General features: G+C 36.9%; 2 protein-coding genes across 4 annotated transcripts in view; one reads left to right on the top strand and one right to left on the bottom strand.

The window, feature by feature from the left end:
* The window catches only part of LOC126088586 (intraflagellar transport protein 74 homolog), a 214055-nt gene extending 206263 nt beyond the window's left edge, over window positions 1-7792 (top strand). For both annotated transcript variants that reach the window (XM_049906789.1, XM_049906788.1), the window contains one exon: window positions 7567-7792. In XM_049906789.1, the coding sequence (XP_049762746.1) occupies window positions 7567-7782 (216 nt within the window). In that variant the 3' untranslated portion in view covers window positions 7783-7792. The remainder of the gene's footprint in view (window positions 1-7566) is intronic.
* Window positions 7793-7838: 46 nt separating this feature from the next.
* Window positions 7839-18983, bottom strand: part of LOC126088587 (bifunctional polynucleotide phosphatase/kinase) — an 82670-nt gene continuing 71525 nt past the window's right edge. For both annotated transcript variants that reach the window (XM_049906793.1, XM_049906790.1), the window contains 2 exons: window positions 18035-18096; window positions 7839-8094 (listed from right to left, as the gene is read on the bottom strand). In XM_049906793.1, the coding sequence (XP_049762750.1) occupies window positions 7971-8094; window positions 18035-18096 (186 nt within the window). In that variant the 3' untranslated portion in view covers window positions 7839-7970. The remainder of the gene's footprint in view (window positions 8095-18034; window positions 18097-18983) is intronic.

Raw genomic sequence — 18983 nt, 5'->3', positions numbered from 1 at the left:
CCTTTTTTAGGGTAGGGAGGACAGAAAGAAAACAAATTTTAAGAGAGGTTAGAACTGAGACAAACCTTCAGTTTGAGAAAGAAATCAAAAAACATAACTCCAGCTTATTACATCAACATAAACAGCCATTGGTTAAGAATTTTCAACTGTCAGCAGATATTTTAACTCCACCCAATTTTAACTCAGTCAATGTGAAATGTCAGCTATCTTTATTGCATCAAAATATTCGAGGACTGAGAAATAAAATTAATGAATTAACTATCTGCATAGATGAATTAGAGTCTTCAAACCCAGCTGACATAATCTGCCTCTCCGAACATCATGTGACCACTGGTATAGAACTTTTAAGTGTTACAGGGTTTAGGTTAGCATCTCACTTTTGTAGATCAGAAATGGAGAAAGGAGGAGTTGCCACATTCATCAGGAACTGTCATAAATTTAAGAACATAGACATTCATAAATTTTGCCTAGAACAGCATATGGAAGCATGTGCAACAGAATTAGATTTTCACAAAAAATCTTTCATAATATTAAGTGTATATCGAGCACCTGCAGGTAACTTTAATCTGTTTGTAAACCACCTTGAAGCTGTACTGGCCCATTTAAGAACCAAAAACAAAGAAATAGTGGTTGCTGGTGATTTCAATGTAGATTTCCTTAAAGACTCTCCCAATAAGAACTTATTTGAGTTAGTAACACTATCATTCAACTTAATTCCCACAGTAAAGTTCCCCACTAGGATAGCCATTTGCTCACAAACAGCCATTGATAATATCTTTATAGAAAAGTCAAATGAACAAAATTATATTACAAAACCAATAGTCAATGGCCTCTCAGACCATGACATGCAGTTCCTTCTGTTAAATGTTAATACTGAACAGGATATAAAATCTGTTAAATCTGAGCTCAAGAGGGTAATCAGTAAGCCAAAAATTGATTATTTTAGGACACTCCTCAGAGACATTCACTGGACTGATGTTTACAGTGCTCATGGCATGAATGAAAAATATAACATTTTTGCTAATAAAGTGCTTACCTTATTTGAACACTGCTTTCCCCCAAAACTTACCAAGGTTAGAGCAAAGTCTACAAAGAAGCCATGGATTACTCGAGGAATAGGGGTATCTTGTAAAACAAAAAGAAAACTGTATCTGTCAATCCGAAACATTTCCAATGTTGATGCTATAGCACATTATAAGAAATACTGCAAAATATTAAAGACTGTAGTACGGATGTCAAAGCAAATATATTACAAGGAAAAGATAGTCATATCAGATAACAAAATAAAGACAATATGGGATATAGTGAAGGAGGAGACCGGTAGAACCAGACATGAAGAGGAACAAATAGCATTAAGAGTAAATGATGCATTGGTGACAGATGTGTATAGTGTTGCAGAACTTTTTAACAAACATTTTATAACTGTTACTGAAAAGATGGGGTTGTCAGGTTCGGTAGATGCTGCTATGGATTACCTTAGACCAGACATTTCAAGTAACTTCCATAATATGAATTTGACCCTCACTACCCCAACAGAAATAATGTCCATCATAAAATCTTTAAAATCAAAAACATCTAGTGGTTATGATGAAATATCAACAAAGTTAATTAAAGAATGTGATTCTGAGCTAAGTAACATATTAAGCTATCTGTGTAACCAGTCGTTTATCAGTGGAATATTTCCTGAATGGCTGAAATATGCTGAAGTTAAGCCACTGTTTAAGAAGGGAGATAAAGAAATAGCATCAAATTTCCGTCCAATTTCACTGTTGCCAGCATTCTCAAAAATTTTCGAAAAAGTAATGTACAGTCGTCTTTATAACCATCTTATCTCAAATAACATACTGTCAAAGTCACAGTTTGGATTTCTAAAAGGTTCTGACATTGAGAAGGCTATCTACACTTACAGTGAAAATGTACTTAATTCATTAGACAAAAAATTGCAGGCAACTGGTATATTTTGTGATCTGTCAAAGGCATTTGACTGTGTAAATCACAATATCCTTTTAAGTAAACTAGAATATTATAGTGTAACAGGAAATGCTGCAAAATGGTTCAAATCTTATATCTCTGGCAGGAAACAAAGGGTGTTATTAGGAAAGAGACATGTATCAAGCTATCAGGCATCATCCAACTGGGAACTAATTACATGTGCGGTCCCACAAGGTTCCATTTTGGGGCCCTTAATTTTTCTTGTGTATATCAATGACCTTTCATCAGTAACATTACCAGATGCCAAGTTTGTTTTGTTTGCTGATGATACAAACATTGCAATAAATAGCAAATCAAGTGTAGTCTTAGAAAGATCAGCCAATAAAAGATTTGTGGATATTAATCACTGGTTCCTAGCCAATTCTTTGTCACTAAACTATGAAAAAACACACTACATGCAGTTCAGAACTTGTAAGGGGTGTCCCAAGAGTATATGTCTAACATATGATGACAAGAAGATAGAAGAAGTGGACGGTGTTAAATTCTTGGGATTACAGCTTGATAATAAATTCAACTGGGAGGAGCACACCACAGAACTGCTGAAGCGTCTTAACAAATCTCTGTTTGCAATGCGAATTTTGTCAGACATAGGGGATATAAAAATGAAAAAGCTGGCATACTATGCTTACTTTCATTCCATAATGTCATATGGGATTATTTTCTGGGGTAATTCATCAAGCCAAGCTAAAGTTTTCCGGGCACAAAAACGTGCAGTAAGAATTATATGTGGTGTGAACTCAAGAACATCCTGCAGAAGCCTGTTTAGGGAACTAGGGATACTAACTACAGCTTCCCAATATATTTATTCCTTAATGAAATTTGTCATTAAAAATATATCACTTTTTCAAACCAACAGCTCAATTCATGGAATCAATACTAGAAACAAGAATAATCTTCACAAGGATTTAAAGTCACTTAGTCTTGTACAAAAAGGTGTGCATTATTCAGGAACACACATTTTCAATAACTTGCCAGCAGCCATAAAAAGCTTAACAACCAATGAAATTCAGTTTAAGAGAAGCCTAAAGGATTTATTGGTGGCCAACTCCTTCTACTCCATTGATGAATTTCTTAGTAAAACCAACTGATTTGTATATAAGTACAACATAACTTCTGCACAATTTCAGTGCAGTTATGTGTTCACTGAAAATTTGTGTGTGTGTGTGTGTGTGTGTGTGTGTGCTTGTGTGTGTGTAAGTATAATCTAACTTCTGCACCATTTCAGTGCAGTAATGTGTTCATTGTAAATAAGTATTACAGTAGTTGTATTACATGTTTCTTACCTTATAAATAAATAAAAAACTTTTTTATTTTAAATTCAGTGCAATAGTATTTGTAAAATTACTCTTAGTGTTCATTAAAAAATGACGATCATTCCACTTGGGACCTGTGGAATGGTAAATTAGCTTATTTGTTTTAGTTGTAAATATTTCTCATGTATTGTTGTTTTTCTGACATGTTCCACATCCTGGAGGACCTCCTCACTACGGATCAATTGGAATGAAAGTAAATCTAATCTAATCTAATCTACTGTACTTCCTCGATTCACCGCCAGTTGGCCCAATTGAAGGAAGGTAATGTTGACTTTGGTGCTTGTGTTGACATGCCACTCATTGGACATTGTTGGTGATGTCTTGATTGGGCCCCATGTTCTTCCACCTACGCTCAATGGAGCACGTTATCATGATTTCATACGCAATACTCTACCTGTGCTGCTAGAACATGTGCCTTTACAAGTACGACACAACATGTGGTTCATGCACGATGGAGCTCCAGCACATTTCAGTCGAAGTGTTCGTACGCTTCTCAACAACAGATTCGGTGACCAATGGATTGGTAGAGGCGGACCAATTCCATGGCCTCCACGCTCTCCTGACCTCAACCCTCTTGACTTTCATTTATGGGGGCATTTGAAAGCTCTTGTCTACGCAACCCCGGTACCAAATGTAGAGACTCTTCGTGCTCGTATTGTGGACGGCTGTGATACAATACACCATTCTCCAGGGCTGCATCAGCGCATCAGGGATTCCATGCGACGGAGGGTGGATGCATGTATCCTCGCTAACAGAGGACATTTTGAACATTTCCTGTTACAAAGTGTTTGAAGTCACGCTGGTGCGTTCTGTTGCTGTGTGTTTCCATTCCATGATTAATGTGATTTGAAGAGAGTAATAAAATGAGCTCTAACATGGAAAGTAAGCGTTTACGGACACATGTCCACATAACATATTTCTTTCTTTGTGTGTGAAAGTTTGGCCGTACCTTTTTGTAACACCCTGTATAATGTTGAAACATGGCCTTAACTTCCCCCCACTATTTCAATGAGTTCTGCCACACACAAATCATCCTGAACTTTCACATTGTGGTGTTTCCACTATTCAGATATGTCAGCCCTTTTTTTTTCTTTTTTTTTGCCAGAGCTTTATCTTTAATAACTGAATGATATGGGGCATTATCCTTTTCAATAACAGACAATTGATGGAAGTTTTCCAATGATAGCTGCTCCTTGAACCACTTCGGAAAACTATTGTGGTTCATCTGCTCATTGTAGTTGCTTGTTTTCCACGATTTTTAAACAAAGAGACATTTACATACAGAAACAAATAAAGTTCCAGCATGCAAGACAATAAGTCTTGCGCCCTTTCCTATGAGAACAGCAGAAATTCCACTTATACTATCATCTTTAAAGTCTTTCCTGATGGGATGGTGGGCATTTATATGCTACAACACAACTTCTCTCCTTTATAATTTTCTGTGCATTAATTTTTTCTTTGTACCAAAAACTGAGGGCTTTGACAACCATTGCTGCCACTGGATGTCTGCCCCATAAAGATTAATACACAGTTTTTTTTTTTTTTTTTTTTGTTCTTTCTCTCATAATATCCATATATGTGGCAATGGATAGCATCTTGTTGGAACAAGTCCAAGTTTTTCTCATGGTTCTGTCTTCCTCTGTTCAGAGATGAACCAGGCTCTACCTCTTTGGACGGTATTTTTCCTTACAGACTTTGACAACAGTGTTTTTATGTATCTTCAGAGCATCTGTGGTTCTTTCGACTACCTTCGTTAGAGGCAATGGAGTCGCACAATTGTCTTTGCCCTTTTCAAAATACTTGCGCACAGAGCGCACATACTCACATGTCTGACCATGCAAAACATGAGCAGATCACTGTCCCTTCCACGAACCTACCACACTCTTCTGCACGCTCTCTGATTGACTGTTGCTAAGGTAGCAGCCCTGATCCAGGTGTAGCCATATTCGAATGAGTGACCTATGAGCCATAGATTTATACATTACACACTCAAGTACAACCTATTTGTAATTTATTAATATAGCTGTCAGTATCTAAAAGCATAAAAGCACTCTGAAATCGCCTAATCCTCAAAGGCGATTGTTTCAAGTATTCTTCATAAATGTGTCATACTGCATTAGGAAATTAATAATAATGAGTGAGGTGGCCGAGAGACCCCTCGCGGTTCGGCCGCCGCTCCCCAAGTTCTTTCACGCCACTATGGCGACTTGCGAGTGAATGAGGATGAAATTATGATGAAAGACACACAACACCCAGTCATCTCGAGGCAGAGAAAATCCCCGACCCTGCCAGGAATCTAACCCAGGACCCCGTGCATGGGAAGCGAGAACGCTACCGTAAGAACACGAGCCGCGGACATTAGGAAATTTATGTACAGGCACTGAGCTTCAAATCCTATAAATATTAATGAAATCGAAGAGGCCCAGTCTGTAAGGCCCCATTGCATGAGCTATTTTGCTCAGCAGATACAGTTGATGCCACAAATTGATAACTCACCAGTCATTTCACTCATTGACATGTAGGAGGTATGATCAAAAAGTAACAAGAACTTTTTTAATTTTGCAGGCTATATACATTCAACTTTATTTTATCTTGTTGGTACACATGTTCCTGATGTAGATTTGCATTTTCAGTTGTTTTGAACATTTAGTTTATTGTTGACAGTTGAAGAGGTTATACGTATTTTCGAGTGCCAAATTTTTACTTTCGAAAAAGATGGATTAAAGAATTTGCATTAAATTCTGCTTGAAAAATGGAATGTTGACTCTGGTTCTTGGCAAATCTGTTATGAGTAAGAAAAGAGTTTATGAGTGGCATAAACATTATAAAGAGGGTCGAGAAGTCGTTGCAGATGATGACTGTCCTGAACGCCTTATCACATCAGTTATTGGCAACTGTAGAAGTAAAGAAAAATGGTTCTGCAAAATTGCTGAATCACCATCAGGAAAGTTGTCTATGATATTGGCTTATCTTTTGGCTCATGCCAAAAAGTGGATGTTTTTGGCATGAAATGTTTAGCAGTAAAGTATGTTGCAAAATTGTTACAATTTTGACCAAAAACGACATTGTATAGACATCGCTCAGGAATTTGTGAATGAAGTTGACAACAATCCGTAACTTCTAAAGAAGGATGAAACAGTGCATGAGTATATGGCTATAACATCAAAACTAAAGTCCAGTCTTCCCAATGGAAACTGACTGAAGAGCCAAGACAAAAAAAAATTCAGCAAGTTCTATAACACGTGAAGATTCTTCTCACTGTTTTCTTCAGTTACAATGGGATAGTGGATCATGAATTCCTGCCTTACGGCCATACAGTCAATAAGGAATACTACCTGGAAGTTACATGCTGTTTGCGAGAAGCAGTCTGGAGAAAGCAACCAAAATTGTTGCAAAACCACTCAAGGAAACTGCATCATGATAATACTCCCACTCACACCTCAACGCCTGTTCATGATTTTTTGGTAGAAAACAAAAACTGTTATGTTGCCTCAGCCACCATATCCATTGGACATGGCCATTGGCAACTTCTTTCTATTCCTGAGGCTGTAGAGAACCATGAAAAGACATCATTTTGCCATCATTGGTGAGATAAAAACAGAATCACTGAAGGAGCAGAACACCAGAATAAAAAGTAAGTTTCAGAAGTGCTTACAAGCTTGGAAAAAGCACTATATTATACCTGAGAGGGATGTCAGTGATGAAAAAAATAAAGATTCTTTAAGAAAACAAAAATTACAGTTACTTTTTGATCACATCTTGTTATAGAGTTTGTGATGATCATTAAAAGATCACCAGTGTGATTTGTTCACTCTACTAACATGTTGGTCCTTGATCATTGTTTTACTACTGCAACTGAATGTTTTCACACACTACTAATCATAAGCATGCATACAGGAAGAATATGTTTGTTTATCCAGTTGGACTCAGTATAGCACAGATTTTAACAAAAATATCCTCTATGTACCTCTGTTGTCCCTAACTCTGACAGTGAAATTTATTTTCCACCAGTTTTAGAGGTTGAATAAAGTTACTTTGTGACTGACAGATTGCATTTGCTGGGGCAGTGTTGCTGGCATACAGCCAGCCACATCTGACAAGGGTCTGTTTGTACCTACAAAACAAACACTACTGCAAGCACCTCCAGAAAGAAATACAACTACCTGCACATAACCACTCAACTCACTGATAACAAAATGTTATTTTAACTGACTTCTAATATGACACATACTAATTGTTATTGTTTTTATCTTTGTTCCAGAACCAGCTAAATGACAATGAAACTTACGCACAGCTTAGCAACTTGGAAAGGAAGCTAATGCAATTGGAACAGAATAACTTTGCTATGAAAGAATTCATTGCAACAAAAAAGTCTGAGACTGATTATGAACCACTCAAGAATAAGGTTTATGCACTTGTACAAGAATACAACACATTGCTTAAGGAGAATGTAAAGAAGGGTAATATAGCTATTTGATGCATAAGTGGCTGAAATTATGAAGTGAACCTGATGGAGTAGCACTACAAAGAAAATTAACGCGAAAGCTACTTTAATTATCAAGAGGTAGTTCATTTCAATACATTTCATTTTTTCAGGCATTAACTGATTGCAATATAGCATCACTAGCTGATTTATGAGCTTAAAAATGATAAAAAGCTTTGTATTTATTTTTCTAACAAGTACATCTTATAAAACTTCTCTAGTTCTGGGTCTGTAAAGACAGGAACAAAATTCACTTTCACAATAGTAGAAAATCCTTCCTCAGTAGTTGGTTCCTCATATTTTGCCCTGAAATAACAAAGAAATTTCGTATTAAAGTCAGAACTGTAAAAAATTGAGAGAAATATTTGCTGAAAAAATAAAGTTATAAAGAGGAAAAAGAGCTCCTCTGATGGTTGAAATTAAACTCAATGCTCCCCACACTCCACCCCACATGTGCCACATCAAACTCCACTGCCATCCACATGATGACCCACTCATTCCATGGGTGTCACAAGTATACCCCACCACCCATTTGCACAGAGAGTAACCACTGCCACATTACTATCCCATGTGCTTTCTGTCACTCCCCCCTAGCCATCAGCTAGCTGTACCTGGAACCTTCCCTCTCACTACCGGCCTCTTTTCCTCCCCTTGCACACTCCACCTAATACAATCCCTCAACACAGTCGTACACTCAGTGCCAGTACAATGTAGTTACACAGGTGTTTGTATTCTCCTTCAAGCAGTAATGAAGACAAAATATAAGTCGTGCATGATGGTTCCATCAAAAATTACATTACTGCTTGATAGACAGTTAGAACCCTGTTAGACAAATCTATATTTTTTACTTGCCTCCTGTATCCAGTCAGTTTTGGTCATTAACACTCTCATGTCCATGTTCATCATTTCCACTGCAACTGACTGTAAAAACATATGTGTATTTATTGTAGTTTTGTTTTGTGGTGCTAAATAAATAATTATATCTAAAAATATTTTTCCCACGTGGAATGTTTCCCTCTATTGTATAAATAAATAATTATTTTTACTAGAACCACAACCTTAACCCTCAAGCATTTTTTGTTCCTTTTGTGGCTCATTCATTACATCTTGTCATGAACAAAGCAGCACTGTCATGTTGTGTTGCTGTCAACTTTTTTCAGTACAGTTGAGTAACTTTTCAGTTTCTTTTCTGCATCTACCAGTTAACTGGCTAGTTTGATGAAGCAAGTATGCAATATCATTATAAAACATCTCAGCAAAATCCACTGGGAAAGCCAAATGAATGCCCCTTCGAGCCTCTCACATGCTACATTGAATGACTCATGGTGTATACACAGACAAGGAAAAAAGATTCCCCGGTTAAAAATACACTTTTTCCTAGGTGGAAATACACTTTTTCCATGGTAAGTGACAGTATACTTTCCCTTGGAAGTGTAAAACTTATCAATCCTTTGAATGGTTAAGATTTTATGCACCGGTGTAGAACTTCCCGGCATACAATGCATTTTGTAAATATTTTTTGCTGCATATTTTCGAATTACAGAAGTACATATTTTAATTCAAAATGGTTCAAATGGCTCTGAGCACTATGGGACTTAACATCTGTGGTCATCAGTCCCCTAGAACTTAGAACTACTTAAACCTAACTAACCTAAGGACATCACACACATCCATGTCTGAGGCAGGATTCAAACCTGCGACCGTAGCGGTCACGCATCCAGACTGAAGCGCCTTGAACCGCACGGCCACACCGGCAAGCTATTTGAATTCCACCAAACACAGCATGTTAGTTTCCAATGCATTGAAATGTAGATTGTGATGCACTTTACACTCATGTCACATGATCTTGCTAGCTGATGACTGCAGATATTCAGAGCATAGGACACAGGTGATATAGTCAGCCAGTAGCAACATCACTGTTCAATAGTGCAAACATACAAATAGGAAAAGTTAATAGTTTAAATTAATATACATAAATCATGGACCTTGCTATTGGTGGGGAGGCTTGCGTGGCTCAACAATACAGATAGGTGCAACCACAAAGGAGGAGTATCTGTTGAGAGGTCAGACACACATGTGGTTCCTGCAGCAGCCTTTTCAGTAGTTGCATGGGCCACAGTCTGGATGATTGACTGATCTGGCCTTGTAACATTAACCAAAATGGCCTTACTGTGCTGGTAATGAGAACAGCTGAAAGCAAGGGGAAACTACAGCCATAATTTTTCCTGAGGGTGTGCCGCTCTACTCTTGGATAAAATATTCTGGAGGTAAAATAGTCCCCTCTTTGGATCCCCCGGTGGGAACTACACAGGAGGGCATTGTTTATCAGGAGAAACTGAACTGGCTTTCTACAGATTGGGATGTGGAATGTCAGATCCCTTAATTGGGCAGGTAGGTTAGAAAATTTAAAAAAGGAAATGGATAAATTGAAGTTAGATAAAGCAGGAACTAGAGAAGTTCGGTGGCAGGAGGAACAAGACTTCTGGTCAGGTGAATACAGGGTTATAAATTCAAATCAAATAGATGTAATGCAGGAGTATGTTTAATAATGAATTAAAAAAATAGGAATGTGGATAAGCTACTATGAACAACATAGTGAATGCATTATTGTAGCCAATATAGAAATGAAGCCCACACCAACAACAGATGAGGAGGAGATTGAAAAAATGTAAGATGAGATAAGAGAAATTATTCAGATAGTTAAGGGGAAGAAAATTTAGTAGTCATGGGGGCCTGGAATTTCATTGTAGGAAAAGGAGAGAAGGAAAAGTCATAGGAGAATATGGGAGACAGAAATAAAAGAGGAAGCCGCCAGGTAGAATTTTGCACAGAGAGAGCATAATTTAATCACCGCTAACACTTTGTTTAAGAATCATGAAAGAAGGTTTTATACGTGGAAGAGACCTGGAGACACCGGAAGTTTCAGATAGATTATATAATGGTAGGAGAGATTTGGAACTGGGTTTTAAATTATAAGACATTTCCAGGAGCAGATGTGGACTCTGATCACAATTTATTGGTTATGAACTGCAGATTAAGGCTGAAGAAACTGGAAAAAGGCAGGATTTTAAGGAGATGGGACCTGCATAAACTGAAAGACCCAGAGGTTGTAGTGTGTTTCAGAGGAAGCATTAGGGAACGATTGACAAGAACGGGTAAAAGGAATACAGTAGAAGGATGGGTAGCTTTCAAAGATGGAATAGTCAAGGCAGCAGAGGATCAAGTAGGTAAAAAGATGAGGGCTAGTAAAAATCTTTGGATAACATAAGAGCTATTGAATTTAATTGATGAAAGGAGAAAATACAGAAACGCAAAAAATGAAGAAGATGGAAGGGAATACAAACATATAAAAAATGAGATCAACAGGAAGCTTAAAATGGGTAAGCAGGAATGGCTAGAGGGTAAAGGTAAGGACATAGAAACATATATCACTAGGGCTAAGATAGATGCCATATACAGGAAAATTAGATGTAAAGAGACCTTTGGTGGAAAGAGAACCCCCTGCATGAATATCAAGAGCTCAGATGAAAAACCAGTCCCAAGCAAAGAAGTGAAAGCAGAAAGGTGAAAGTAGTATATAAAGGATCTATACAAGGGAGATGTACTTTAGGGTATTGTGGAAATGGAAAAGGATGTTGATGAAGATGACATGGGAGGTATGATACTGCGTGAAGAATTTCACAAAGCTAGACTTACATCGAAACAAGGCCCCCGAAGTAGCAACATTCCATTACTGGTACTGATAGCCTTGGAAGGGCCAGCTATGACAAAACTCTTCCGTCTGGTGAGCAAAATGTATTAATCAGGCAAAATATCCTCAGACTTCAAGAAGAATATAATAATTCCAATTGCAAAGAAATAAGGTGCTGACAGATGTGAAAATTACTGAACGATCAGTTTAATAAGTCACAGTTGTAAAATACTAACACAAATTCTTTACAAAACAATGGAAAAACTGGTAGAAGCCAACGTTGGAGAGGATCAGTTTGGATTCAGGAGAAATGCAGAAACACGTGAGGTAATACTTATCCTACGACTTCTCATAGAAGATAGGTTAAGAAAAGGAAAACCTATGTTTATAACATTTGTAGACTTAGAGAAAGCTTTTGACAATGTTGACTGGAATACTCTCTTTCAAATTCTAAAGCTGGCAAGGGTAAAATACTGGGGGCGAAAGGCTGTTTAAAGTTTATACAGAAACCAGATGACAATTATAAGGATCAAGGGGCACTAAAGGGAAGCAGTGATTGAGAAGTGACAGACAGGGTTGTAGCCTGTGCCCAATGTTATTCGATTGGTGTATTGAGCAAGTAGTGAAGGAAACAAAAGAAAAATTTGGAGTAGGAATTAAAATGCATGGAGAAGAAATAAAATCTTTGAGGTTCGCTGATGAAATTGTAATTCTGTCAGAGACAGCAAAGGACTTGGAAGAGCAACTGAATGGAATCAACAATGTCTTGACAAGAGGATATAAGATGAACATCAACAAAAGCAAAACAAGGACAGTGGAATGTAGCTGAATTAAATCAGGTGATGCTGAGGAAATTGGATTAGGAAATGAGACACTTAAAAGTAGTAGATGAGTTTTGCTATTTGGGGAGCAAAATAACTGATGGTGGTCGATGTAGAGAGGACATAAAATGTAGACTGGGAATGGCAAGAAAAGCATTTCTGAAAAAGAGAAATTTGTTAACATCAAGTATACATTTAAGTGTCGGGAAGTATTTGCTGAAAGTATTTGTATAGAATGTAGCCATGTATGGAAGTGAAACATGGAATGCTGAAGATTATATGGGTAGATCACATAACTGATGAGGAGGTACTGTACAGAATTGGGAAGAAGAGAAACGGGATCACCAATTTGGTACTGAAGGGAAGCTTGGAGGGGTGGGGGTAAAAACTGTAGAGCAGAATATAGTAAGCAGATTCAGAAGGACTTAGGTTGCACTGGTTACTTGGAGATAAGAGGCTTGCACAGGCTAGAGTAGCGTGGAGAGCTGCATCAAAGCGGTCTTCGGACTGTAGACCAGAACAATAACACACAGTATAGCTACAAGGAAAGCTAAACTTTCACATATAATATTGGACTTTTTTTGCATGTGTTTCACTTTAATATACCTCACACAAATGTGTCATTAAAATTTTAAATAATAATTTTTGGCTTGAAATTCTTCTACATCGCTGGCCCTCAAAGTGTTAAGCTATAAATGAGAATCAAACACTCAGTGATTTAAGAAATTCAAAGCACATAACATAATTCATCACGTATAAAATAAAACTCATTTTGAAAGTAATGCTTTTAACCACCCAATACTTTCCCGCAACCTGTTAGAATTTGTTTCAGCAGTTGTCAAGAGCACAAGAAAACGGCATAACTGCACATGACGACATAGGAAGCCCCTATGTTCGTACCTATGTAGCATTAAGAGATCTTGCATTATGTCGTAAACCACACAGGACATCAGAGGATACTCCACGAGCATCGGACTTCTGTAAACCACACTAAAATGCATAGTACTGTTGAAAGTGAACATTCATATGTCCAAATTCACAAAGTAGGCCGCAACTTAATATTAAGCTTTTCAATGTGGTTTTGGGACTACAAATTTTCTTAGAGTACCAGTACTGTATTATCTCACGTTTTGTTCATTATTAAGACATAACGCCATACATGCAGAAGATAAAAATGGGCACTTGTAGCTCAGCAAACAGTTGACACAATGGTGTGGATTGACAGAACTTCATTTCAAATAAAGTGAGTGCCTCTATGAAAAAGATTAATGAAAGCCAGATTTCTTTAGAAAATCGACAAAAATAACTTCATTGTTCTGCAAGGCAATTAATGTTTGACTGCCAAAAACCTGGAAATAAAATAAAATCAGAAAACTGAAACATATTTTAGCGCCTTTCATAATTATGTGAATGTGTTAATTCATTTGCTAGCTCCCGGCCACAAAAATCCGTTTTGTTTTCATTTGATGTGAGAGACAGCAAAATCATTCAACTTAAATGCAGGTCCTGTGGAGATTACTCCCTCCCTACTACAACCCTGACTACTCAGCATGTGCACGAATCTGGCAGTGTGGGTGAGCAGAAAAACTTTTTCAGGTAGCATGTGGACGCTTGTTGCTACTGCTGATACAGCTAACAGCTGCCCTTAAAGTAGCCATAAGCAGGAGCAGGTACTGCTCATACGCAACTCAACTGTGCATGCGCATGAGCCTGCTGGCAACTGTGCTAACAAACCTAATGTAAACCTTTGTGACTGTCACACTCATCGGAAGTGGTTTGCTGTTATGAAGAATTGCATAGTCTTCATCTTAAAGCCTTTGTCACATTTTCCTATTTGCAGATGCTTGTGTGTGCACAGTGTTTTGTTTTCATAAATGGCACATTTTTCCCTCATTTGCTTTATCACTGCTGTATTATTCTGCAGAAGGGCGATAAAGTAAAATTCTTGTTATAGAATCTGTGCTTACCACTCAAAATTACAAAAATTTAACTGAAAACTAAAACAATGATAACTTCCAGGAATTCTAACAAATTACCGGGTTTTTCCCAGTTTTCTCCCATATGAAAAAAATCCCAGGTTTTTCCCCTTTGTTCCACCCTGATGAGTATACGATGATGTTTATTAAGTTAGTGCAGATTTTAAACTGGATGCTTTTGAAAGAAACAGTGCCACTGAAATTACAAGAAAGTTATAAAAATTCAAAGATCTTCATTGTGCAGTGGTCTGGTACACGAAGAGGTCTTTAAAAGTGTGATAACGGATGCATTTACATCTACATAGATACTCTGCAAATCACACTGAAATGCCTGGCAGAGGATTCATCGAACCACTTTCACAAAATTCTCTGTTATTCCAACCTTGAACAGCCCTTGGAAAAAAACTAACACCTATATCTTTCCATGCGAGCTCTGATTTCCCTTATTTTATAATGAAGATCATTTCTCCCTATATAGGCAGGTGTCAACAAAATACTTTCGCATTCAGAGGAGAAAGTTGGTGACTGAAATTTCGTGAGAAGATTCCGTCACAACAAAAAACACCTTTGTTTTCATTATGCCCATCCCAAATCTTATATCATGTCAGTGACAAACTCTCCCTATTTCACGATAATACAAAGTGTGCTGCTCTTCTTTGAACTTTCTTTGTGTACACCATTAATCCTATTTGGTAAGAATCCTAGACTTTGCAGCAGTACTCCACAGGAGGATGGACAAGCTGTGTGTAGACAGTCTCTTTAACAGAGCTGTTATATTTTCTAAGTGTTCTGCCAATAAAATGCAGTATTTGGTTCACCTTCCCCACAACATTTCCTGTGTGTTCTTTCCTATTTAAGTTGTTTATAATTGTAATTCCTAGGTATTTAGTTGAATTTACGGCCTTTACATTTGACTGATTTATCATATAACTGTAGTTTAATGGATTCCTTTTACAGCACTCATGTGGATGACCTAACACATTTCATTATTTATGGTCAATTGCCAATTTTCATACCACACAGATATCTTTCCTAAATCTTTTTCCAATTCGTTTTGATCTTCTGATGACTTTACTAGACAGCATCATACGCAAACAACCTAAAACGGCTGCTCAGAGCTCCTGAATCTTTTGTGTGGATATGTAACAGCGAGGAGCCTGTAACACTATGCTGTGGAATGCCAGAAATCACTTCTGTGTTACTTGATGACTTTCCATCAGTTAGTACGAACTGTGACCTCTCTGACAGAAAATCAGAAATCCAGTCACATAACTGAGATATTATTCCATAAGCATGCAATTTTACTAGAAGCTGCTTTTATGGTACAGTGTCAAAAGCCTTCTGGAAATCTAGAAATATGGAATCAATTTGAAATCCCTTGTCAATAGTACTCAGCACTTTGTGTGTGTAAGGAGCTAGTTCTGTTTCACAAGAATGATGTTTCCTAAATCTGTGCTGACTGTGTGTCAATAGATCATCTATTGAAGGTAATTCATAATGTTCGAACACAATATATGTTCCAAAATCTTGCTGCATATTAACTTTAATGATATGGGCAAGTAATTTAGTATATTACTCCTACTACCTTTCTTGAATATTGGTGAGATCTGTGCAGCTTTCCAGTCTTTGGGTATGAATGTTTCGTCAAGTGAGCGGTTATATTTTATTGTTAAGTATGGAGCTATTGCATCAGCATACTCTGAGAGGAACCTATAACTGGTATACACTCTGGACTGGAAGACTTGCTTTTATCAAATATTTTAAGTTGATTCACTACTCCGAGGATATCTACTTCTAAGTTACTCATGTTGACAGCTGTTCTTGATTCAAATTCTGGAAAATTTACTTCATCTTCCTTGGTGAAGGAATTTCGGAAGGCTGTTATTAGTAACATCGCTTTAGAAGCACTGTCATCTATAGTATTTCTATTGCTATTGGGCAGAGAAGGCATTGATAGTATCCTGTCACTGGTATACTTCACATACAACTAGAGGTGCTTGCTGACAAACTTTGACCTCACTCAGTCTCTGAGAAAGAAAATGAAAATTATCCTAAGAGAATGAAGAAGCAATTTAGTTGAGAGTCTAATGATGAATCTATTGATGAGGGTGAAGCAGAACACTCCTTTAAGGTTAATTTTTTATATGTTATGGTCGATACAGCTGTCTGCTCACTAAAAGATAGATCCGAGCTTATGAACTGCTGAAAGTTCTCCACATAGCTCATTATCTTATATTACAAAAAGCAATTTCATTGACATTTTTTCCAATACTTTTTTAAGTTTATGAATCCTCATGACTTTATCAATATCCATAGATAGTGGAGAAAGGAGTGTTTCAAAACTAAATTTCTTAAGTACATACCTGAAGTCAACACTTTCTCAAGAACAAGTGTGTGGACTGTCAACTTCAGCTGTCACAAGCAATATGTTGCAGTCAACACATTTAGATTCTATTTTGAAATGTTTTACTAAGTTAAAGGTTAGAACAATTTCAACATAATGAGTGGTAACCCTTGGGGCTACCGCTTCTAGCAGGAAACTGAAGAATACATCAGTACCACTGTCACCGGTCGGTCGCAGACACAACTCTTCTGTTTTCCACTTAAAATGCCATCAGGTTAGTCACCAAAGAGAGGCACTATAATGAGCTCACCAAAGAGGCACTATAACAGATCCACCGCACAGGATGGCTGTGCGGGTGCTCTTCTAGTGCCACCTGTGCGCAGTTCGAATGCGGCTACTTATTTATGTGACTGCTGCCGGTTGCACTCTCTCTTTCTGTTCGCTCACCACACTGTGTTCTCTGTTCGCTCATGTGCTGTGTTTAGACCACTTCTCTATATACTCTACTACTGGCTGTTGTACAGGCTCATTCTTGTGGTTTGCTGTATGGACTGTGCATATGCCTTGATAACTATATCAAGCTTGAACTACCAAATATATTAGTAGAACCTGCCATGCTGTTTCTATGTTGTTAGCTACAATACAACATCTTCATCCAAGAAAAATTTCTCACTATATATTCTACACAACTGTAGGAATTCCACGTAACTTTATTAATGGAATATTTCTCTTTCATATCTAATTCGTGTTTCCCAGTTGAGGACATAATAAGTTTGACTATGTTTATCAATTTTCAACTATTTTCATGTAAATTTTCAAAAATTTAACTACTTGTGAGTTTTCCTCACATGTGACATACATCTTATGCAGTTAAACAGTGTCTCTAGTTTTACACATCAGCATCAAATCACATGATAGTTTTTGTATTCTGTCCTACTGCATCCAAAGAAAGTGAATTAACTTGTAAATTACAGACACAAAAAGTTCCAGTATTGAACTGAAAAATAATTTCAATCTTTCTACCCATTAGAACAATACAACATAATAGTTCTTTCAGCTTTCATTAAAAGTTTTTATACATCTCTGGAATTACCTTAAATTGATGTGAATTGTTTCTTCTCTTAATATTTAGCACTGGAATAAGACTCAGAAATTTGTTATCTGTTACAGAGAATGCCTATGTCTATTTTAAGAAAAAAGAACTCACATTGTATGATCACTAGATTTAGCTTTATTTTTAAGGGCCTTACTTGTGTTGGAAACTGCTCAAACCAGCCTGGTCAATGCCAAAGGACACCAACAAAATTTTGAAAAAGTTCAGAAGGGATACTGACCTATGTTACCATCACTAAAAGCATGAGAATTTCTTAATTTAATAGCAAGGTTAAGTTAAATATACCTTCTAGTGACCTACCTGAACATATTTATAATTGCTTCACTAATGGGCTCATGAGAATCATCAGTCAGTTCACGAAACTGGAATAAAAGAATAATCAGTTACATACTGTGATGAAGTAATTTTGTGAATGACTACACCACTGTCCATCATTTCTTTATGGGACAGAATTTATGGTAATAAGGAAACAGAGAGAAACTGTAGATTTCACATAACAAATAACATGGCTACTTCTGAACACTCCCAATAGCTACTAGGTTGTCTTTATATCTATACTGAAACCAGATGTTACACACACAAAGACAGAATGTGTTGTGTAAGGTTGTGAAATTAGACAAGGCAATGCGGGAGTATTGATGTGGATCAACTGTGGTCTGTGTAGCATTGTTGTGAACAGTGTGCCCTCTCCTGGTATATTTCTCCTTCAGAATATACTTGGAAAAGGAATTTAATATTTTTCTGTAACATGTGTAAAACAATGAATTTTTTTTATGTGAGGTGCAATAAGTGAAAAGAACAAATACAACAAGTATGATTTATTATCTGTGTAGACAATAACTAAAGATGAATATGTACACTCGTAATTTTCATTTGTCTGATAAAAGAGAAGATATTGTACCTTTTCAAGTAGTACCGCTGACATAGCACTCTTCATACATTCCTTATTAAGAGGTCTGTAATAAGTGTAATAATTGTAAATTTATCTAAATCATTTTCAGAATACAAAATGTTGCTTGTTACTATTGAAACCATCTTTTATTTATAGAAACCAGTTACTGAAAGTTTTATTAGTTATGATCATACTCTATTGTTGTCTGCCATTACAGTCAGTACAACTATTATGGTAAACACACAATGAGTTAAATAACCGTGCAAATGTTTATTGTAGAACTTGTTTACTTGCATTCAGCTCTTACAGGATGAAGTATGAAAGAACTCACTGTTGGTAGGATTAATCCTACATTTT

The sequence above is a fragment of the Schistocerca cancellata genome, chromosome 6 (genome assembly GCF_023864275.1).
Source record: "Schistocerca cancellata isolate TAMUIC-IGC-003103 chromosome 6, iqSchCanc2.1, whole genome shotgun sequence".
In the NCBI taxonomy this organism is placed as follows: Eukaryota; Metazoa; Arthropoda; class Insecta; order Orthoptera; family Acrididae; genus Schistocerca; species Schistocerca cancellata.
The sequence above is the reverse complement of the archived record's forward strand: the minus strand, read 5'-3'. Positions and strand labels throughout refer to the sequence as shown.